General features: G+C 38.6%; 1 protein-coding gene across 1 annotated transcript; it reads right to left on the bottom strand.

The window, feature by feature from the left end:
* Positions 1–7085: 7085 nt before the first annotated feature.
* Positions 7086–21161, bottom strand: LOC140928202 (eukaryotic translation initiation factor 6). Its single transcript, XM_073377915.1, has 8 exons — positions 20923–21161; positions 19467–19552; positions 16391–16434; positions 15133–15264; positions 12996–13106; positions 11872–11937; positions 11267–11448; positions 7086–8294 (listed from the first exon to the last, which is right to left on the bottom strand). Exons 1-8 carry the CDS (start codon positions 21027–21029, stop codon positions 8285–8287), a joined length of 738 nt encoding a protein of 245 aa, XP_073234016.1. The 5' UTR covers positions 21030–21161; the 3' UTR covers positions 7086–8284.
* Positions 21162–24513: the final 3352 nt, after the last annotated feature.

The following is a 24513-nucleotide window of genomic DNA, read 5'->3' as shown; positions in this document are numbered from 1 at the left end:
TTAATATGGCAACAAAATCAGGAGCATCGTCAGCGGCAATCCTCTGCTTATGCATTGAGAAGTAAAATACCTACACAATATTCTCCACAGTCTAGAAATTAGTCGTGTAAGCAACAGAGTACTTGTTCACTCTAACTAAATTTGACTAAATTTCTGTGTCGCACGAAGCCAAACCCCGCAACTCACTCAGTGAGTGTTTTGCTCACGCGATTGCCATAACAGGTGTAAAACTTGATTGAAAGATTTCTACGTTTCGAGGAAGTTCTTTAAAAAGTCCGGTTTAAAGCTGAATAACATTAATGCATAAAAAGGGGTTATGAATTTAAGGGTTAACCTGGAAATTTATTTCACGATCGCGCGTGAAAATATTTCATCTGTGGTCAATTCAATAAAACTTAATAAGTGTAGGTATTGTTTTCAAACTCTAAAACAATAGCTACACTAGTAAACTACATAAACACTTGTAAAAGTTTTATTATTGACCCCTGGGTTTTCCCAAGAGAAGCGTCTGGGACAGTTACCCCGGTTTCACACCCTGATAATTTGCAGGCGGCTGTCTGAATTATGTTTCGCTGTGTTTGCGGTATTACGGCTCTCCCTTTTCTGTTTTGTCTAGGACTAGTATAGGTTGGGGTTTTTTGACTAATGGAGAATGAAGATGTTTGGAGATCTAGTTCTTTGGTTTTCTCGTTCTTTTCTGTGCCTTATTTGGGCCTAGGCAGCGTTATGTCTGGGACAGGAGCGGCATCTTTCCATAACTTAGTTCTCCGTGACGGGGTAATAGGTGTGCAGTGAGGATATTTTACCAGTCATTCTCGGTCGTTACGCTTCCATTTCTGCGTGTAAGTTAAATTTTAAATATATATTTAGGATTTATTTAGTTCAGTTGATTGATTTCAAAAATAGCCCTCAACTCTATTGAAGTTTGATCTACGTTCAATGAATTTATCTATATATATATGATGTATATATTTTCGTTTTATTATTGTTATTTTTTCGGCTTCGTAGGAAGGTCGTGGAGTTTTTTGGGCTTGGTTCCTACCTAGCTTTCCTATATTTTTTTCCCGTCTCTCGCGGGTTTTTTGTAGGGGTTTTTCCTGGCCTCCGAGTGTCTCTTGTTGATACGTATCCAAAACTCCTTTAATTTTCCTTGATGTATTCTGTGATGTATTCGTCACAGTTCTGTTTATTAGGCTCCGTTGGTCTTCAATAAAGCGTAGCGGCCTACTAGTTATTTGTGTGTTGTTGGGAAGACTGTTGTTAAGAACAGAATGATTGTTCTTGTATTGCCTACAACTAATTATTATGCTTAAAGTAATTAAATGTATAAATTAGAGGGCTGGAGAACAAATTAATGGGTCTTATTATTCATTCGAAATATTTCCACAATTCTGATTGGCTAAAAGCACACGTTAATACACCATAACCAGTTACTGATGACCAAATTTGGAAGAATTTTGACTTTAACGAGGAAATGACGTCAAAAATGCAGCGTTTTCGCAGGTTAAGGCACCGTTAACCGAGAAGACCTGGGGACGAGGTTGAGTTGTTTTGGTTGTGAACTTGAAAAATGGCGAACATTTCAATCGTTTCAAGAGTATAAGAACTAGGCGAAAATAGCTTAAAACATGGCAAGAACAGCAAGAAGGCAACTCGAAGGGCGACATCTGCTATTTGGAGAATTTTGCGGTGCTGAACAACCCTAAACGTGCACTATCGAAGATGAACTTAACATCGATGGATCGATGGAGGTAAGCATGTTTAGCTATGTTTTTAAACTAGGAATTATTTTGAATGAATAATAAAACAATAATTGAATTCGGCTTTCGTATCGACGGATACCACCCTCCTCGTTCTCCATAATTCTTCACAAGATACTCAGCCTCATTCATTAATTGTTAATTAAGTCACTGTGGGAGTTTTTTGTGGGGGGTGGGGGGATGGGGTGGGTTTGTGGCTTATATTATTGAACATGGGTTATTACACACTTCATGAGAAATCATGCATTCTGGAAATAGAAAACTAAAAAAGTAATATCTACGAGACAATTTGAACCTCTTTAAGATTTTGATGATTTAAAGTGACTTAAGGCGACTGAAGGCGACCTAAGTCGACTTTAGGCGATCATACGATAGTGACTTTTAAAGAGTGCTCAATACCCATTTTTCAGATTACTGATCGATATATGATAACATAAACAATGACATCATACCCACATATGGATATGACACACATAATTAAAATAAACTATGGCATCATCATACCTGAAACATTGAAACATCATCATGGCCACGTAGGGGCATGATATCACTTTTCTACCTATACATGATCTATGATCTCAACACTTTTTGATGACATCAACCCCTTGGTATTGTGACGTCACTTGCTCCTTGCCTACTGAAAATAAACTATGACATCATCCTATCTTAATGAGATGCATGGCATCATCGGTGTTTGTTTATGCCACTGAAAAGTTTTTGGTTATTTAGTTGAGGAATGTTGAGGCATGTGTCAGTTGATTACAGGTTTATAGTTCAAGTTTATGGTAGGATAAACTGATGTTAATAAGCCTGAAAATTATGCCCTATGAAAGCACACATATTGACCTACTAGCTACAATCATATCTCTGTTCTTTTGTCACACAACGTTAAACATTTGAATAGGCTTTTGTACTAAGTAACGGTAGATACTAATTCAAAGTACAAGAAAGAACAATGAACAGTAACTAGTTGTTCGATTACAATGTATCCTTATCCCTTGGCAAAGTCCACTGTTACTTAGCATGATATATTTTCCAGACTAGACTCCACAAAGGTTCCATTCATAATATCACATCCTCATCATGCACATGTGCTCGTCTTTTTGAAGTACACCGTCCTTTCCCAGGCAGTTCTCTTAGAACTTCGGTTCATTCACAACAGCGTTTTTTTTCTCCTTGCCCACCCCCCCCCCCCCCCCCACCCCTCTTTGTTCTGCTTGGAACCTTTGTTTAGCTCGTTCAAGTCCTCCTTATGCTCACTATATATTTAGCACGACCAGAACGTATATCAAGCAGATCATTATTTTATTCCTCTACATCTATATATGTATCTTCCAATCATTTATATTATGGTATTATCCTAGGTCTCATTCCTCCATTAGGTTCCTGGGATGTGAAACTACTGTCTTGCTTCCCAGTAAAAGCAGTGGCAGTGAAGTGCAACTCCTGGCTGCACTCTACCCGAAAGTAAGGCTTAGCCCTTGGAGAACAGGGCCAGAAAAATATCCCCTCAAGGGTGTGGACCCCCGGTCCCACCTGATCTGCACTCCACCCAGGAGGGCCACCCCTCCTTGTTCCCCCTAGTTCCTAGTGACTGGGGGATATGCGCCTCACCTCCGGAGACTGATCAGGACTCCTGTCCAGGGTGGCTACCCCCGGTACCACTCGTTCTTGTCTCCCCCCAGGGGGGCTTCTTACCCCTAGATTTAAGCGCTTCCCTACCACCAGAATTTTGCCCATTACTTTTTGTATGTGTTCTGTGTGGTACCTGGCATAGCACCTTTATGCGAAACCTCTGTCAATTGGAAGAGTTTATTAATTGTGATTCAATAAGGATTTCAGAGCGTTATTACTCTCGGTTCCAAGAAAAAGCCCGAAACTACCTTTTAAACCTTGTTGTAGAATGTCAATTCCTCTTAGAAGAATTATTACTTTCAAAACATTTGGCGTTTTACCGGGTAGGGAAAACGACTCTTGAAAAAGTGCAGTAAATAAGAATTCTAAGCAAGTGAAATTTCTAACGGCGTTGTGGCGTTCAAAAAAATATTTCACGTTTCTTGGTCTACCATAGGGTATCTCTGGACGAAATATCAGGAAATATCATGTGCCACGAATTTTCGATTCGGCTCGATCTTAGTGGACATTCCCTCTTAAACTTCTAAGCCAACAGGAAAGTACATGAACAGCTTCGTTTTTTCCAAATAAAGCCAATATTGCGATCGAAAGTTCTTTAACACAACTGAAAAAACATTCATTTCTTCAGAGTTTTTACGGTACTGAGATTGTTAAGAAATCAATTTCAAAATGTAGAAATCCTAACTTTGATAAGGTCGAGTTCCGTTTTATGATAAAACTAAGGAAGTAAAGGCAATAAATTAGAATATCCGCAGTGACACCTGTATGAAAAAGCGTCGATGGAAAAGCGAATCAAACAAGATGGCGTACCAAAGCGAGTTTAGTTCAGACCTTTGTGCCTCGTCGAATGCAAATATACAACATAAAATTGGCAGCCTACCAAGTTAAATTACTTACTGTAGCTAAGACAATCTTACTTGTTTTGGGGGCTTCGATGTTGAGTCTTACATTCTTCAAAGCCTTGTAGTTAACTGCTTTGATTGTCCCTTGTGTTAACTGTAAGTATTGCTGTAAGCCCCTTTGGTTCCCAGTCTCCATTTTAATACGTTATCGAAAAGAGAGGGCTCTGGAGCGAGCAATCAGGACGAACTCGCCCCCTCAGTTATTTGAGACCTGGAAACCTCTGATGAAGTTTAAGTATCCTGTAATATCCTTACTAAGGAGTACTTTGGTGGGCCTAGACAGTTTCCATAAGAAAAAGATCTCTTACGAACCTGTTAGGCCAAAACTTGCCCGTTAGGCCCCCTCTATACAAGACCCTTTTCAGCTTAAAATTTGAAACATATTCTTATTTTCTAAAATCTACAAAAAGAGATCTGTACAATTGGCAAATAAGATGAGTCAACATTCAGGATCTTCTTTGGATAAATAGGTGCCTTATCACTCCAACTGTAATGTAATGGTATGCAGAGTTTATCTAAGGAGTAAGCTGACTACCACTAAATGATCTTAGCTGCAATGTATTTTCTTCTTGAGAAAATAGGAACCTGTTAAGAACCTAATAGCTTAAATTTGTGCTGATTACCATTTATGTAAGAACCTGTTTAAGCTAACTTGGGAGAATGCAGGTTCTTTCTCGCGGGTTTTTCTTGTATCCAGAAGTGAACTGACTGGTGGAAAAATTCAAAAACTGGATTTGTCAACTGTCAGAGTTGAAAAAAGTCACCGTAAAAGCATTAAAAAGCTGAAGATTCGGGCGCAAGCCCTCCGTCAGATAGCCTGAATTTCAGAAGATTACTTCGAGTCGTTTTTACTCCCGCAAGTCAAAAAGACTCCAAGTAATCGTCTGAAATTCAGGCCACCCGTCAGAGCGATTACTGCTGGTTACCACACGCGCTACAAGTAACGGAGGCAGTATGCACATTCAGGTCAATTTGAGATTGAGGTGGACTGCGTCGGTGAGTAAAGAATTTAAACAATGGGACTGTTTTGGAGACACTATCACTTTTTTCATTGGCTATTACGGAGTTGCGTAGGAACCTGGGTAAAATTCATCCCTCAAAACAGTCCCATAGTGCAATAGACCTTGTCACGGTTTTCGACGCCATCTTGACGAGTAGGCAAACGCGTGAGAAATTACGGTGTTGGTATGAGAATCTAATGTTTAATAATGGGTGTTTCTTGGTGTTGCGGAAACTATTGTTGGTTACCTTTTGTGTTGTGGTGTGGGTATTGTTCAGTGTCTTTTCAATCTTTTGTATTACGTCATTGGTGTCCGCAACACCAAGAAACCCCCCGAATAATTGCCGTAAAACGGCTCTTCTGGAAAAAATATGAATTGTAAACTAATGCTTCACTCCTAAGGATTCTACTGAAAAAAATTGAGGGTGTTCCATGAGCTAAAAGACCTAAAACCACTTTTTGAAATTTTCTATACATTTGTCTGTAAGAAAGTCCCGGGAAAAAATTAAAGACTAATATATGGAAAATCTAAAGCACGCGTCTGAAGAAACTTAAGCACAGTTATGCCCCCCAAATTTTTTAGTACAATCCTTTGCTTTGTAGCTTTAGTTTATAATTTATATTTTTTTCAGAACAGCCGTTTTACGGAAATTATTCGACATAAGATTCTCATACAAACACTGTAATTTCTCACACGTTTGCCTACTTGTCAAGATGGCGTCGAAAACCGTGACAAGGTCTATTCTACCCAACACTGACCCAGTCTCAAGAGAAATCTCAAAACGGGCTATTGGCGGATTCATCGTGACGTCATTGATTACATTTTCGATCATTAGCATACGAATTAATCCATAGAAGATGTGATCGATTAAGCCCCGCTACTCGAATAAGCGCCGCACCTTTATCAAAAAAATTTACAAGCGCCTTTTTCGAATAAGCGTCGCGGCGCTAATTTGGGTATTTACGGATTTACGCCTTACCTTCCTTACGGCGCTTGATATAAAGAGATACCAAAACCATTTGGCTTGAGAAATAAGACCTCGACCAACTCGTGAATTCTATGTACGGAAACCCTTGAAACCGGGTTCATATAACCACAGGTAGCCCAAGCTCGACATATGAGTATCGGCGAGCATCGGCATTGTTACGTAACATTCGCAAGATAAGGACTTGCATGGAAAAAAACCTATCGTTTCTGTAACCTACGAAAATGAAAAGATTTCAATAAAAAACAGCTTACCTTACTTAAAATTTGTATTATCTCTATCCTGTGTGCTCCACGGGCCAATTTATGGCCGTTTTATGGGTTTTTATGTAAACGCTTTTCTCTCTATATTTATGGCCATTTTATGGGTTTTTATGTAAACGGTTTTCTCTCATAGAGAAAAAACTGTTTACACAAAAACCCATAAAACGGCCATAAATCGGCCCGTGGACCACACAGGAGACGTAATACAGATTTTAAGTAAGGTAAGCTGTTTTTTATTGAAATCGTTTCATTTTACGTAGGTTGCAGAACCGATAGGTCTTTTTCTCATACAAATCCTTATATTGCGAATGTTACGCAACAATGCCGATGCTCATATTTCGAGCTTGGGCTACCTGTGATATAACAGTTCGAGGTGTGGATTTTATATTAAATTGTGCATACCTAGAACGCGCTTCGCTTCATTCTCTCTACATTCCCCTCAGTACCCGTAGTGAAATAAGCGCCGCTCTCGAATAAGCGCCGCGGCGCTGAATCTTTTATTTGCGGTATATACCAATTAGGTTGAAAAATTAAAAAAGCTGGTTAATATATGTTCTTTATTCCCTATTTTTGCACTATTCCCTCATTAATATTCATATTTTAGATTATCCGGACTCTCGATTATCCGGACTACTTACTCGAGTCCCAACGAGTCCGGATAATCGAAGTTCCACTGTAGTTTGTGCGCGTTTTAGCCCTTTGCAATCAGTAACAAAGAAAATAGCAACAATTAAAAACTGGAAAATTACTGGGTGGCAAAATGTTAATGACCTCAAACATTCTTTGTAAATTTTGGGGTTTTTCAAAGAGAATTTCTCCTAAACAATTTGGTATATCGGGCTCCAATTTTCAGAGATAAAAACATTGCTATGCTCTTTCAATATTAAGAAATTTCAAGATTCGCCAGCAGCATTTGGTAGACTTGCATAGAGTAATAATTGATCCATATCCGATAAGGTAGTCTTGGTTTGTGTAATATTGACTTATTGTAACTTAAAGATTTCTATTGTTCTTACTACTAGAGGTTACAAATTGTAAGTATAACGCTGCAAACAGATGCCGAGCTGTAAGACATCATCTGAGAAAAGACGAACTAATACACACATTTTGCTAATTACAAACCCTTTTTGGGTCAATTAATAGTTGTGGGATAAAGGACCACACGTGAGTCCCAAAATCACGGTACGAGTTCTTTGCTATTTGGGTCTTACGAAAATAATTCGAAACTGGTTGCGCGCACCACAATATGCATCCTCCGCAGCAGGTGCTTGGAAGTAATGAAGGCAAGAATATTACCTCCAAGAGCCTGGTACGCAGGCTACAGAACACGCAAAACGTAGCGCAATTAGAATAACGCACCATGTGTGTTTTGATTTTAAATTAAGTTATTATAATACCGCTGGCCATTTCTGCTAAAAATCATCCTAACACATAAATCGAGATTGTAACGCCTATATAGCTACAGGACACCCAAGGAATCACGGAACACCCAATGATTAGTGTCCTGCTCGCCTGGAGGAGCGCAGCAATATGAATAATATGAATAGTTTAGTAGAACAAGTTCGTGGAGAGGCTATTTCATATAGGTGGCTCTGCCACTGGAACAATCTTCACTTACAGAGGGAGGCCTCCAAAATAGACTTGTAGTTTAATAAAAGTCAGACCAAGTCCAGCAGGTGTGGTTCGTTTAAAGGACAGTTGTAAATACAAAGATATAATCCTTTAGCTCTCTTGACATTTATGTCATGCTGTGGAATATTTAAACAAAATACTGTATTAAAACAAAACATCCGATGAATGAATGATTGAATGATAACTTTATTTAAACACGGTTAAAAACATCTGTCTAACAGAAAATTAATTAAAAATTCTCAAAAACTGTTTACATATTTGCCGCGTGGGAGTACTGATCTCGTGGTATATGAGTCAAGCGTATTTTCCGGGCATACACACGAGCCTTTAGGTGAGTGTGTATACCAAGAAAATACAAGTGACAAGTCGCATATTCCATGGTATACAACTCGAAAGCGTTGCATAACTATTTAATACCATGCCATAGAACTATTACAGTTGGCAGCACAATAAATTCGACATACGCGCAAACATCATTATGAATGGCTTTGAACTGGCTTCCTTTTGTCAAAGATGATGACGTTTTTAAAACTGCATTACTAACTAGTTATAGTTGACACTACAGCTGCCCCCGTTCTTTATATTGTCGGTCAATAGTATTCTTGCTGGTTGTGTAGCTCTTTGAAATATACCGATTCATAATGACGTGTTTCACATATATTCCATACAATAGGTGAGATAAATACAGGAAACGCAAGGTTCCATGCACAGTTTCAGCTCGATTTACACAGCTTTGATCAAAACATTCTCAGTTTCGAGAATAGTTTATTCTAAACCATGAGAAAAGATTTAATTAGAAGTTGAATTTTTCGCTATTTCTCTTTCCCTTTTTACATTCAGTTCATTTGATTTGCCGGAAAGTAAGCCTTAGAAATTAAAAGGACGTTTGATCGATTCACGCTCGCGCATTCTAGTCTTATTTTAAACTTCATAGCGGCAGAACATCTGTGAGCAGGGAATAAGTCAGCACAGAATTTGATTGTCGGCGAATTTCTGTAATCGTCCATCGTTTTGCTGGTGATAAGCTAGCCGTTGATCCACTCGTCTTGCTTGTTTTGGGCTGAGTCTTATTCCGGTCAAAGAGAGTGAAAGAGTGTCTGGCAAGGTTTCCAATCAAAGATTTGTGAACTCATGTCATTTCAAACTCTCCAAGTGTTTATAGTATACATGTATATACACAGTTATACGCACCTTATAACTTCATCTGCGCTTACGAGTGTCTTTTTGTCCATAACTTTCAAAACAACTGCTCCACAGAATGTCACTGATAACACATAACGCAAAAGAGCATCGAAGTATGACTGTAAAATAAATGTTACAAAATCTACCTATCGTAAGCGGTCCCTTCGGGATTTTCTGTCTTTACGTCATCCTAACCATCTCGTACTTGCGGGCGCGAACAATAGAAACGTCATCATTACCTACCGATTCCTTGCGGCCCCTGTTCAAGCAAATCGAGATTTTTTCTGGCATACTGACTGTATATTTCAACTGTAAGTACTTTCCTCAATAGACGCGCGAGTTACTAGAGTGCCTCGTCGGGATTTCGCCCAGAAGGCGAAATCCCTGCGGGGGCAATTACTTTCGTCAAACGCTTGCAAAATTCATAAGCTCACTGAGGATAAAACTCTTCGACGGAGGAAAAGAACAGAAGATTTAAAAACGCTCCCAAAATGTTAGTTGATTGAATTCATGAAAGAAAATACAAAGAATGTAAGTCAAAAAGTTAACGTCATTAACATAAAGGATTGCAAAATTTGGACAGCGTTTTAAATACTAAAACTGAGACGAAAAAACTTGAGCGAGGTGGCTCCTGAATGAACTTGACAAACTTACTAACATCCAAATTTTTTTCTTTACTGTTCTTGAGTTTCTTTGTTCTTCAACGAAAATACCAACTTCTTGATTCGTCAGCTGTGTTTTGTCGCTTAACTTTTCATTTACTGCTGAGTTTTCGGCCTCAAAATTAACGCAAAAGGAAAAATTTGACTCACACAATACTTGAAAAAAAAATTACGGCAGGAATAAGATTGCAGCGCACGATAGGGAGATTGGGTGTAATACCGTCGATTATTATTCATTCAAAATATTTCTCCGATTCTGATTGACTAAAAGCACACGCATAATTCACCATAACCAGTTACTGAAGACCAAATTTGGAAGAATTTTGTGTTTAACGAGGAAATTGCGTCAAAAATGCAGCGTTCTTGCAGGTTAATGCACCGTTAACCGAGAAGACCTGGGAACGAGGTTGACTTGTTCTGGTTGTGAAAACAAAAAATGGCGGACATTTCACTCGTTTCAAGAGTAAGAGCTAGGCGAAATTATAGCTCATATCATGACAAGAACAGCAAGAACATGACTCAAAGGGCGACATCTGCTATTTGGAGAATATTTTCGGAGCTGAACAACCCTAAACGTGCACTATCGAAGGTGAACTTAACATCGATGGAGGTAAGCATGTTTTAGCTTTGTTTTTAAAAAAGGAATTATTTTCAATCTCCTCGATCTCCATAATTCTTCATAAGATACTCAGCCTCATTCATTAATTGTTAAATATACAACGGCTTTTCCGTATTCTGATTGGCTGTATTTTCTATGGCATGGTATAAAATCGGAAAACACTGATAAGTAGCAATTACAGGATAGTAGAAAAGGCTAAAATAGGGTGCATCAGCCACGAGACACAAAAACTCGTAAAAGCAATATTGACACGCTACATGACAAATTGTGGCTAGAAAAAATTAATATGGTTAGCGTTAATAAATGCCATGTTTTTTGCCTAATTACTAAATTTTTTTTGGCTGTTTTAAGGCTAACGGTTATTGCCACTGAAACCATCTTACGTGGCAAGCAACTATACAAATTTATTGAAGCAACAGAAAGTATTTGCATATCCAGGAAAAGGATCACAGACTCCCAGAGGATTGGGTTGAGAAAATTATTTTATTATTAATTTAAGTAGCGGCACAAAAATACTGGTTTTTTATTAATCATTGAAATTTAGGATTCTACTTGATTTTAAATTTTGTGTAATTTTAATGCTAGAATGGACATTTTAACAAAAGTAAGCAGAAAACATTTGTACCTTTCAACCAATGAAGCTCTCATAGTGGTTGCTACTGCAGAAGGTTGAGCGTCTCCTAATTTAAACACACTTTCTATAACAGACAGTTCAGTACTGGTCGTGTCAAGCCCACAAAATGCACTCCAGTCATTAACAACCATACCTGCTCCCACTAGATCACTACCTCTGTTGACAGTTCCAGCCTGTAAAACAATGCTACAATATTATTGTTTAATATTGCTGACAATTTTTAGGAGGTGCAAGCAAATCTGTGAAACTGAGGTCAAAAAGAAAAGCTGAGTCATATTTTTAGGCTTAAAACAGACGTTCCTACTATTTCCATGCTTTCACAGGTTATTTCTCATCAATGAACAAAGCACCCTATGTCAGGGAATCCAATACAGTCTTGGCTTCTGAATTCCACACTAATGATTCTGGAAATACAGGTACTGAATTCTGGATTCTTTGTCAGTGGGACTTGGATTCCAGATTCCAATCGTTCATGGGATTCTGGATCCAGATTCCACAGCCCAGGATTTCGGATTCTGCCAGCAAAAATCTCTGGGAATCCGGATTTTCTTACATGGGGCAAAACAAATGAAGGTTGACCGATCAGATGTACATACCATAAGAGGAACTTGTAACAGTGACGACAACTCATCTTGATCTTCAACTGATGTTCGAGGATGCACCTGCAAAAGATGAAAATAATAACTTATTTTAAATTAATAATGCCTGTTCCTTTACGAACAGATGTACAGATTATAACAGGGCTGTCATTAAGAAGCGGGGACCAGGGATTTCCCCAGGCTGCTATGAACATGGCTCCTGGCTACATTCATAGGTAATAGAAGAAAAATAGTATTTACCCAGCAATTTGAAATCTTAGAGACAACCCTGTTATAACACTCCTACAAACACGTAGGACACTTTAGAGGCTAGATCACAAGGGAGGGGTGGAGATGCTCACTGACTGATCCAGTTGAGGAAATCCTGTTTTGGTATAGCCTCCCATTTAGGCATTTTTCCTCCACCCCCATGTGGAAACATGACTCCCCTAAAAATGCCTTTGTGGGAGGCTAATTTTGGTATCACTTAGGGTGAACCTTTGTTAGTGTTGTACATGGAAAAATATAAAAAAATGTTCTTATACATTCACAGTACATGACAAATCATTGCACTAGTGCTCTATAGGAATAACACAATGTGGTATCTAGCATAGGACAGATAAAACTACATCTAGATGGTCTCACTTAGGAGTTTACGATGTACTTTAAATTTACTGACTGAGCGAGAGGCATCCCCACTCTGTTCTACTCTCACTGGTTTCTCAACTGGAGCCTGTTTCTAAAAAGTCTTGGAAACATTTCTGGCCCAAAATCAAATGTTCAAATCAAATAATCTCAAGAATCAAAGCATGGGACTCCTAGCTAACAAACCAGTCCATTTTGCTTTTTTTAAACTGATGGTTTTATCATATTATCTAACGTACACCAAAACATGGGATCCTGGTCTAAAAATGGATGAAATGATTAGCAAGTTTTTTTCTCATTTCAGTAGCAGAAATGTCTTTGACATTCAAAATACCGGTAATACTCAAAACAAGCACCACTCCCTTTGTCTCAGATTCCAGAACAAAGGAAAATAGAAGATAAACTAAACTGAAAATCTTTAAATCAAAACAAAAAAATATATAAATGAAGGTTAAAGCATATAAATATACATGTTTATCAACTACTTCAAGACTTACAAGGCCTCCTTGATTGCTTAGAGCACAGTAGCTCCCTACTAAAACATTCTTCGCAACTGTCTGTCGAAACACTTCCACTTTAAGTACGTCTGCCAATATCTCTTCTGTTTCCTGATAAGAAGAGTAATATCAACTTTAAGAGAACTCGTTTGTATATTAAAACAGCAGTACATTATTTCTAGAACAGTGTGCTGCCGGCAAGATATCACCATTTTACGATAAACACCCGTTACTTCATTTGAAACTGGAGCTTAATCAGGCTTGCTGTTGACTAAGCGAGGTTTAAATTCACTGTCTCCATTGTTTTCTTTGCCATATTTGTATCTAAAATTGTCATACCACAACTGACTGTTGCATGGGATTACATGCACATGTATTTAATGTTTAGTTTTAGGCCTGGCATTTACATTGCATTTTGGGCCACTAAGATTACTACGGAATGTGCTTTTTAAAATGTGTATACAGTCAGGCCCTTTCACAGTAGCTGCCTTGAATAAAAAGTAAAAAGGTTGTTGAAGAGAGTTGTCCACTGTGATGACATGCATTTCATGGCTTTGCGAAGGGTGGAAAACATTTTGGTTTTGAGATTTCTTCATATTAAAAAGACAGTGAATTTATGGCAGTTAAAACAGATACCAAGTTCTAAACTACAATCATGGACAAAAGTCCTTGGGACAGTATTGCAATATACATATTTTTGTGTCGTTCTGGGTTCTCTCATAAGATAATGCATCTTTTTCAAAATTTTGCACAGTTCTCCCTTCCCCACCCTATACAAATTGAAACTCGGAAACAATTCTGAATACACCCGTCACACATTGTTTGTGGGGTGAGGGGAGGGGTCGGGCCTGTGAGAATTGGAAAACACCCCAGAAATGCAAAAGTGTCCCAAGACATATGTCCATGATTGTAGGTACATGAAAGGGGGGACCATTTATCAATAGAAGGTGTACAAAAAAAAGGGCTATAGATAAGTTTAATCAACAATAAAAATAATTGTTAACTTTAAAATATGTCGCCCGAAATGTTTCTTGAATTTTGACCATTCAAAAACTCCTTTTTCCTATACAGAAATGCCCCAAAGACTGGGAACGAGTAAAGGATGAAAGAAAAGCCAATTTGGGTCGTTGCTTTGTGTTCTGTGGAATTAAGCAGTGTACCAAAGTACATACGAATGTATGTTCAGGAGGCAGCGTGGCTGAGTGGTTAGCATGTCAGACTTGTAATCTGGTGGTCCCAGGTTCGAGTCTGGCTCTGGCCACCTGCTGGATTTGTTCTTGGTTGGACATCCTGGGTTCAAATCCTCTGCCACACCTTTAAATAGCCAACTGGTTGCCTCCTGCCAGTTGGGATTTTTAATCCTGTTATGTTCTATTGGCATTATTTGTTTCAGAATAATTTCAGTGGAGTGCCTGTAAACTAGCTGGATACGCTAATTATAAGCACACTCTCCACTAAAAACAACCCTTTACCTGACTGTAACAGAGGTAAAGTAGAGTAAATAAAGATTCTGAAGATGATTGGGGAGTTTAAGGCAAAGAAAATCTTTCATATTTGCCGCCATCTTCTTAATTGTTCTACGTTCTTACAAATAATTCTACGTCATACTTGTCAATTTGGCCAAGCAAAAGAGCAGACATTTTTAAGACAAATTTGCATGTTTCAAAGACAAAAAAAATAGGTCTTGCCAGATTATTGAGGAGTTTAAATTCTGAATATAATTTTACACATATTGTAGAACTAAAATATGACCGAAGAAAAATTTGTGTCACATACACTTTAAAGGTTAGGGGTTGGACCCTGGGAAGATCCTCCCTTATAAAATGTTGTTGAGTAGTCCCCCAGGTATGATGAACAAACTGTGGATTTTTTGGAACTGAAAAACAAATCTTCAGAACAAAACTGATCACAAAACAAAGCAAGTTGTTACGCTTAATTTTTTGCTCTAAGACATTGGTACAGAAAATGAGACTCAATATGGATGAAATGAAACTCTAAAAATATTATTGGTTTTTGCATCAAACACATTGCGCAAAGAACATGGATTTATTGTGGTGACTTCCACCTTGTCTCTCATATTGTAAAAATATTCATCAACAGTTAACTAGAAAATTTTTTTAAATTCCCATTGACTTACTCTGTCAAGGTCTGGATGTGTTAGGGCCACATAATCATTACATGCTATTACATTCCCCAGTGCAGACAACCTTTCTTCCACTCTCTGTAATTTCACAGCATCAGGCAATGAATTTCGAATGTGTTGCAGTTCCTATAAAATTGGGAGACACATAAAAAAGGAATAAAGATATTTTAATAATCAATGTAAGTGAATCAATCAAATTTGCTGTAACTCCCCATCCAAAAAGAACACATAAATAATAGCATGTTATTGTTAACAATAATATCATACACATGTATCTCTCAGAATGAAAACTATTTGGTGCAATACTCGATAGCTACTGAACTTTTTATTAAACCCATCAACAATAGACGCGGGCATGGGAATAGTGCTCGAAGAAGGTAGAGCCACAAGACAAAGAAGAGCCGAACACGTAGGGTATCCATGACAACCCTGTGAGCAGCAACCACCACGCACAGTCACACTGAAAATCAGTGGAAACTAAAATACGTACCACATACTTAACATGCCAACATGGATGGGCAGAGAAGGGGTAAAATCATTGAGAGGTGCCCAGTAGTGAAAAAGAAGCAAATGCAGAATGACTGACATCTTAAGCCAAGGTGTAAACACGTGGGCCCCTGTAAACAACCACCAGCCACCCCACATACCAACCCTTGGGGGAAAACTGCTGGCCAGTTTTTTTTTTGTGTTTAAATTAGCCTAAATTAGATTTAGCCACATTAAAAGGGAAATTTCGCTAAGGAGGATAATTGTTTGTTTTTGTGCTCACAGTCTACTTTGGGTTGTGAATGGACCCAACAGTTTGAGTCACATTTTGACAATCACTTTATACGTTTTAATTTTTTTTCTTGTTATGGCAATGCACTTAATCAAAATTCAAATGAATGAATCTTTGCTTCTCATGGAAATGCACTGCAGTGCGCAAGTCAGATCACTTGAGACCGTACAGAAAACTAGGCACTAACCAAAAATTCTTATCAAACATAACATGGTCAAAAACTGTAACTGATTAAAGACAAACTAGTTGCTGGCTAAGAAAAGCATGACCAAGGGGATTGAACTAAGGATGACCAGATAAACAAATCCAGCTAGCTAGAGGAAAAGTGAGCTTTGGAGAGCTCAAGTTACACAGTTTAGAAGTGCAAAATGTGCAGTATTAAAAAATGTGGGATGGTAATGCCTCAAGCTCTTGAAAAAAATAAACATGATACCAAGACACTACGCAGAATAGAATTTTCAGCTTCATTCGCACCTGATCTGTTGTTGTACTGGGTAGAAGAAGCCCATTTCTGTTACCTACAATGAATAATTAAAAGACAATAAAATGTTATGATCTCAAATTCAGTCCATAAAAAGCATTTTAAATTTCACTAAGGATAACAGTAGGAGTATACATACTGCTTCTCCCCAACTACCCTAAAAACACAAACTAACACCATTTCCCCTACAATAGATTGGAGACCTTAACCTGATTTGAAAACAACTTTGAGGACAAGATTTGACTTCTTATATAGTATTATTTCTCAAAAAACTGACATCCCGGAAAGCTTTATTTTACCTTTTTTCAGAAGAAAACTTTGCACAGTTATATTGTTTTTGTTGAAGCAGGTTAAGCCCTTTTCCAATCACAAAATGATAAACCTTCTTAAATTTTTGATAACTTGTTTCCACATCTCTGACATTCTCGCAAAAACCTATAGTTAGTAGAAAGATGATGACTATTGCATTTTCCCACTGAAACGATGCTGGCTCCTGACACACACTACTTGAGAAAATGTTGTCCTCATAGTCATTCTCAGTATAGAATCTAAATTGGATTGGATTGGGTATAATATATTTTAAAACACTTTAACACTGCACCACTGTACATCCTGAATAACAAGAATCACTTCGTGAATTTTACCAGGGCCACTTTTGTCTTGGCAAGCCACGTGGAAGGGTCGTTTTCATCAACAAGTTTGTCATGCGACATGAAAATCTTTTTTATTGCAAATATTCTTTAGAGATGAAAACAAGGTGTAATGAATAATGTCAAAAGAGAAAATGTTAGGGAATCTCCCATTTTGAACAGTTGAGAGTTTTCGCATGTCGCTAACGTAAATATTGCGTGACAAAGGTTCAGAGGAAATAGGAGAGATCAACCGCATTGTCGAGCTGTGATTTTGCATAAAAGGTCTAATTATTACTTCATGATGATCAGTGTTGTATTGAGTAGGTCCTGGATTCTTCTCAACATCTTTACTTAGTTTGAAATTCAAATAATTGGTCATATGACTCACACAATTGCAAGAAAACAATGATAAATATCGACGTGCTTTACATTTTAGTTTCATTATCCTGTGATACTGCCTGCTAGTATAGAAAGACAACAAATAAGCTTTCTTGGGTATAGCAGTGGAATTCTGCTCGGTTCACGAGCACGTCTAGATCGCCTTGTAGCACGTCTTTTAAGATGATATAAAGTTAGCTTTGATAAGTGTTCGCATTGATTCTCGATACATTTCATGATGGAAGGTTCACTCAATGTAGATAACTTTGATAAGTCGCTTATTTTCTCGATAAGTTTCACGATGAAAGGTTCACTCTTAAGCGATCGCTCCTAGTTTGTCTCTCCAAATATTCACTCTCAAGTTTTTGTTGATAACCTAGTACATCGTAAAGGTTGGGGAACGTGTCGTTCCCAAAAAGCTATAATCTCAACGTAATCTTCCTCTTGACTCTCCTCCATACCTCGTGCTTTTCAAAATGGCGGATAAGATTTCAATGAACCAGCGATATATCTCAGCGAACACTCCCAAAAGTAACGAGCCAGCGATATATCTCAGTCAGCAATATATCCCTAACAATGTAACTTTGAAAAGACAGAAACACGTTGCATTTTATGACCGGTGCCAACCTTCAGCTAGGCCCCAGTAATAAATAATTATTTTATTAGCTAATTATGTAAAGAAACTTTCTTTAAGTAAAGCTAGGAAACAAAAACTTTATATTCCTGCTAAGATTTGTCACAATCTAGGGCTCACTTTTTTGTAATAAATGAGTTGAAATTGCTATCTGATAATCTCTAACCATCAACAACAGTCGCTTGTGACTTGATCGCGGAGGGTGACAGAAAAACATACCAGTAACTAAGTCTACTGTACACTAGAAATACTGAGATGATCATTTCAGAAAAAAGAAACACGTGAATTTACAATAGAGAAGGACAATCTGTTTGGCAAGAACCTGGTCAAGTAGTTTTAAGTGTCTGACTGGTATTTCCTTTATGTAAAAATTTGGGCAAAATGAATTCTCCACTAACTTGACTTAATGAAGAGGAACTAAGCAGTATCATGTAATTCCTCGGTGTTTATGTTATGAATCATCCTTGCATTGGGTGTAAACTACATACATGTAAATGCAGTTTACACCCAATGCAAGGATGATTCATAACATAAACACGGAGGAATTACATGACACACAAACTAAATTCAATGCTTGCTCAAGTTTGTCTCAGATGGTTCATATCTTTATTGTATAAATCAGCAAACTTTGCCTGGAAGGATCATCAAAGGCTACAGATTCATCACTAAAAAGACTGTTCATACATATGCTTCCCTCTTACTAGTAACCCTTTGACACCTGGGTTTTTCACGAATTTTCCTTAAAATTTGACACGTTAACACAAAGTAAAAATAAAGTAAAAATATCTATAATCATATACATTTAGTTGTAATAAAGACATAACAGCATTTCCAAAAAACTAAAATATATGAACTTAAAGTTTGTTTGGGCTACTGTTTGCTGGAGTCTTATGGCTGATGTTGGATGTCTTGTGGCCACCAGCCTGCTTTCTTTCTTTCTTCACTGATTTCTTGACCACTATGAAGTGCATGTGCACATTTCATCTCTAAAACTCTTGCCAGAATGTTTGGTGGCACAATCGAACTAATCTTCACCTGAATCATTGCTGAAATCTAGTGTTTTGAATAATTATGATTTGGTAGAAATCATCCAGGTCTGATGCCATTTTCAAATGTTCTCGTAAACACATCAAGGAAAAAATAGCATAAGAGTTACTGAAAGATGGCGATAAACCAATTGAATGTGAATCATACTATAAATAACCTCATGTAAGTGACACAAATTGTCATTTGACACAATATAAAGTCCTTACGACCCTTTCTTGGGAGAAAATGTTCGCAAAATGGCGCGCTCAGGAGTTAAAGAAACTCAGTTTATTTAATAAATTTCTTTACAAACCCTAAACAAGGGTTGCAACATTTTTCATGTGCAACAGTGCAATAAAAAACAGTAACTACCTCAAGTAAACAATCATTTTTACATACCTACACAAAGTCTTCCTATGATTCTACATCCAGCAATTGAAGCATGAACAACTGGAATCACATCAGCGAGCTCTCCTTCAAAAACACTACATAAGACCAAAAATAATGATCATTTTTAAACCTTTAAGCCCCAGAATCAACATGCATCCTCTCCACACTGTTCTTCATACATTTCTTACAGTACTGCTTGAGAGAATTTGTTCTAACTTAACATTGATCACAACTTTTCATCTTTGGTGATCATTTGATGAATTCTCATTACCTGTCTGTTTAAACAGGCAGTGTTATTGTTGGGAGAAATTGGATGTGGGTCACTATTGTGGCTTAAAGGGTTAAATAATATTGGGTGTGGGAAGGTGTTCAGACAAACTGAGGGAGTTGAAAGTGAGCTCACAAGGTAACCGTGACAACCCTGTGAGCAGCAACCACCAAGCACTGCTCTTCTGTGAACCAGAGTGGAGAGTTTCACAGCTACTTCCCTTCTAGAGGGAAGGGAGGGCTGGCAGCAAACACAGCTTAAACAACTGCATACAAAGGCAACATGAGTGATATGATTAACAGTGTAACGTGGCAGTGTCTGAATGGGTACCACTCGTAGGGTTGTAATGGTTACCCTCTACACATGGTTGCGCTGTATCTGGCTCAGTGGGGTACATCCAAGTAGGGGGGGAGGGTCCAGAATGGAATTTAGGCTAGTAAAATTAATGGATTTTTCAGTAAAAAATCCACACTGCATAGATTGATGGCAGAGATCGACGATCTGAACAACAGTAGTGAGTAGTCTGGTGTTTTCTTTTAGAAAGAATGTTATTGAGTACTTTTAAAAATAATATTTTCACTGAAGATTTCTTAGACTGGTAAATACTGCATTAACTTTGACTAAGAAGCCCACCGTTACAAAATAGGGTGCTGGAAAAATGCAGACAGATTTCCAACACATAACCAGCAAGTGACCAAATATAGTTAACCAATTATTTTTAGCTGACAGTCGGCGGACATTCTTTTGATTAAATCGCAAGAACTGTTGGCCACTTTCCAGGGGACTGTTGACCATTTGTCATCCAAGAGATTTCTGGGGAAGATGTCCTTCAATGTTAGCGAATTCCCATGGGATGTGGGGTAGACATAACAGCTCTGGATCTCTGGGTGGAGGGAGAAGTCCAGATAAGAGTTCTTCCTCAGGGGTCATTTTTAGCCATTTATTTGATCAACAAGTAACACTACTTTGCGTTTTAGACATGTGCTTAAGACTTCTATTAAAAGCTTACAGTTCTAGTACTAAGTTTAAGCTAATTAACATTAATAACGATATTGGTGGTGTTTAAGTCAATTTTTTTAAAATTTTATCTCTACAATATTGATTGCAGATTTTACATTATAACGCAAAGACGGCTTAAAATGTACAACGTATTGCATATTACGTAGCTTTCGGTTACAAGGTTAAGAGGGAGCTCACCTGTAGAAGTTCTGTGCAGCACCGATTCCCACGAGGCAGTATGCATTCGTTAGTACAGCGAACACTCCAACTTCGTTACTGTTTTCAAACTGCGCTCTAACTGCCATTGGAGAAACCTTGAGTTTTTCACTAACCTTGAAGACTGTTCGCAACACCGGATACTTTTTTCATAAATCGAAACTTATCATGGAACAAGACTCAAATTACACCTTTCGGTCGCAACCACATGAATTGCACAATAAAACGCAATCGGTCAGCGGTTTCTTAGGTCTACGCAATGTACCTCATATATGTACTGAATTTAGTTTTGGGTCGGGGGGCGGGTGGGTGGGGGGGTCAAATATTTGCACTTCATGGCCATGGCCGGCCTCCGAATCTGAGTCACCCATCATCAGAAAATCCCTACGGTTTAACAGAATTTTGTCTTGCGCTGTTCGTTTATAAGCGGCTCTCGTAAGTGCTCCATGATGGCTTTGTTTTGACTTGTTTTGTTCAGTAATCAGCTCCTGTTTTGTTACTGTTTTAAAACCACGCTTGAATTGCATTTTGCACACTTCAGCTTTGTCGAGAAAAAAATTCTTGGTTTTTCACACGCGGCTGGAAAAGCCCTGAGAACGAGTTTTTTCAATGACCAGGAAAGGTCGCATGTCAATGTAAAAGTTGATGTGCGAGGTTCAACTTTTACCAATACGTTCAAGCGCGACCTGTATCAGACAGTGCCTCTATCATGTTGCCGTAAAGTTTACGTGCGTGAATAAAATAGAGGCAATAAATCTGGAAACCTAAACGATATAAAAGTTGAACATTAGGGAGCTTACGAATTGACGACTTTCGCACGACGACGCCATTGGACTGCGTGACAGGCTTACTGCGCATGCTTATCTGGGCACTTGCCGGCGTCGCGCCAAAGTCGACGCCGTTGTTGACAGTGATTCGCAGGAGTCCTAGAAAAAGCAGGACGTGAGACTAATTTTCAAAGTTTTCCCTACATACTTCAGCGGAATTCCCAGATAATTCAATTATCACGTTAGGGACATGTGCTTACATATGTTTTCGATTTGTTTGTCCGTTTTCATTGGAGTAACGACCCAAAGAATCAACACCATAGCTAGCTGTAGACAAACAAAAATTAACACCGAGTGAAACCATATTGGCACGGTGGTACCAAAGCTACAACTAGACCATTGCAAGCGGGTCTCAATGGGGTTAACCGATAGGCGTAAAACGGCCAAAAATTTAGCCGATAGCCTTAAAATTGAAAAATTTTAACGTTAGCCGTAAATAGGGTAAAAAAGAGTTAACCGTAAAAGAAAGTCTTTCCTAGATTTGCCACTTTTAAGGAAGGTACTAACCTCACTTATGGTTCCGTTTTTTATTTCCCGACTAGTGTGATTCTGTACGCACGTTAGGCGAAGCGCCTTAACCAAGACCTAGGCTCCATCCGGCGCTCTCTCGGGGAACTAATTTTTTCCATAGCGAAAGTGTGGCTTCTTGCTGGGGATTAATATTTGCAATTTTCCGGAGGTCGTGCCCTCGAAACACTAATGAAACAACAAGCAGAGATGTCACTGTTTGTAAAACACGTTGCCGATAAACAACATTTCCCTGATTTTCTCTGACGCTACGGTAGACATTGCCATGCCTAGTCCCTGCATGTACGGCGTCTTCCCACGCAATCTCGGTCAAGGCATTTCGGTGGCGAACTCGCTCGGACCACGTGACCCGAAACACATTAGCCGCACGGAATAATGTGGCCTACGGACAAGGCAACTGCAGACAGTCGTTCCGTACAGTCCTTCACTACCGTTAAAAACACTGGACACGGAAATTTTGTGATTGGCCGTTTTCACACTAGAGCTAGAAATGGATCATCCGTCTGAGACTAGCCTGTGTACAGTCGCGTCCTCCCCACAGACACCCCTTCTCCGAAATTTTCTGAGTGGAGGGGGCGGCTGTACACAGGCTATCTGGAACGGATAATCCCGTCTTCAAAAGTCAGGCGGATTGTTCATTCAAAATTAAAACTATTCCATTTTCAAATTAAGACGTATTACCTATCTGACGCGAATCATCAAACGGATAACCCGTCTCACACGAATAATCCTTTTCTAGTGTGAAAACGGCCATTTCTGTTATAATGAACGTCGCGCCCCGGCCTTGAGTTGGGCGTTCGCGTATCTGCTTTTGCTTTTTCACAAAGATTATTTTTAAATTGACTATTGACATTTCTAAGTGTAAGATAATATTAGAAGTGTAACACTTTATAAAAAGTATGATCTATCAAATGTTAAAATTTTTCAAAAGAATAGCTTATTTCATCCCGAGATGATCCGAAGACCTTTATTCAAAAAAATACAGTTTAATTAATATTTAATTTTTTGAAACAAAAGAAGTTAATTTTTAACTTTTTCGTTAACCGTAACTGAAAAAAATTAACCGATAGCCGTAAAAGAGCCAAAATTTTAGCCGATAACCGTAAAGGCCACCACCCCATTGAGACCCTCTTGCAAGTGGTTATCTCATCACAGTAACTACAGCTGTTCAGCAAGTTTATAAATGCCCTTCCTGTATATAAACGCGCCTTGCATTCGTCCTTTGTTGTCTTGTCTAAATCCGTAGTTAACTCTGAGTTTGTTGACGAAACGCATAAAAGTACAAATACAGTGAAATACTCGGTCCTTTATAACTCGGTTTCCTTAAGCGTCTGCAATACGAGCTCTCGTTTCTCTCACGAATTTAGACATTTTGGTTGAACAAAAAAGCTTACTTGTGAAAAGAAGAAAACAAACTTCAGAAACGGCGGGAAAATTTGCCTGCCGTGCACACAGACGTCGTCGTCTTTACTAGGAATCGTAAATTCAAATTTCTACAGGACGGCAACGCAGAGCAATCACGTGACCCAGCGGCGGCGTTGTGAGAAAGTCGTCGATTCGTAAGCTCCCTTGTATCGCACAACTTTTACGTTTACGAGCGTTCTTTCATACAATGCCTAAAGCTATGTTTTTTACGCACCTAAATTTCACTCTCGTAAGCAAGTAAAAATTATGCGACTGCAGTGGAAATCTACCCTTAGGAAAACTTTGTCAAAAGCTTTACCAAGAGAGAATTCTCTCTTGGCTTTACATAACGCCCGAGACAGGTCAGCTGTCAGCAGAAGTTAGCCGTCTGTACCGTGTCAAACTAAGATTAGGTATGGTTTATAGTGAACTTATGCAACAGGATGAGAGAACAAAGAAGACGGCAAACCTTGTGTGGCAAGAGTGACAATACAAATTTTGTTTGAATAAGGAAAATTTGCCTCAAACTTCACCTTCCTTTAAAAACAACCGAGATAGATTATTACTGAAGATTACAACAAAGCATGCAAGTAATAGACCTGTCACGTGCGTCACACGCAAGCGTTTTGCCGTCCTCTGCCGTCCTGTTGGGTGAACTCACTCATGTCGACTTTAAGCTTGCGTGGTAGGCGAAAAAAGGGAGGCGGATGGGAGGGGAGGGGAGAAAAGCACGAAAGGGAATTGGAAAGGGGAAGAGCGCTTTCCTTTTCTCCCCAGCCCCCTCTCCCTTTTTCCCTCCCTTCCTCTCCTCCTC

Source organism: Porites lutea, chromosome 2 (assembly GCF_958299795.1).
Source record: "Porites lutea chromosome 2, jaPorLute2.1, whole genome shotgun sequence".
Classification (NCBI taxonomy): domain Eukaryota; kingdom Metazoa; phylum Cnidaria; class Anthozoa; order Scleractinia; family Poritidae; genus Porites; species Porites lutea.
This window is presented reverse-complemented; position numbering and strand designations above follow the sequence as displayed.

Coding starts and splice junctions, on each gene's coding strand:
- LOC140928202 (XM_073377915.1), bottom strand. CDS start 21,029: ATGGCAGTTAGAGCGCAGTTTGAAAACAGTAACGAAGTTGGAGTGTTC. Junction 19,553..20,922: donor GCTGCACAGAACTTCTACAG/GTGAGCTCCCTC, acceptor GGTCTTATGTAG/TGTTTTTGAAGGAGAGCTCG. Junction 15,265..16,390: donor CCAGTACAACAACAGATCAG/GTGCGAATGAAG, acceptor CCAATTTTATAG/GAACTGCAACACATTCGAAA.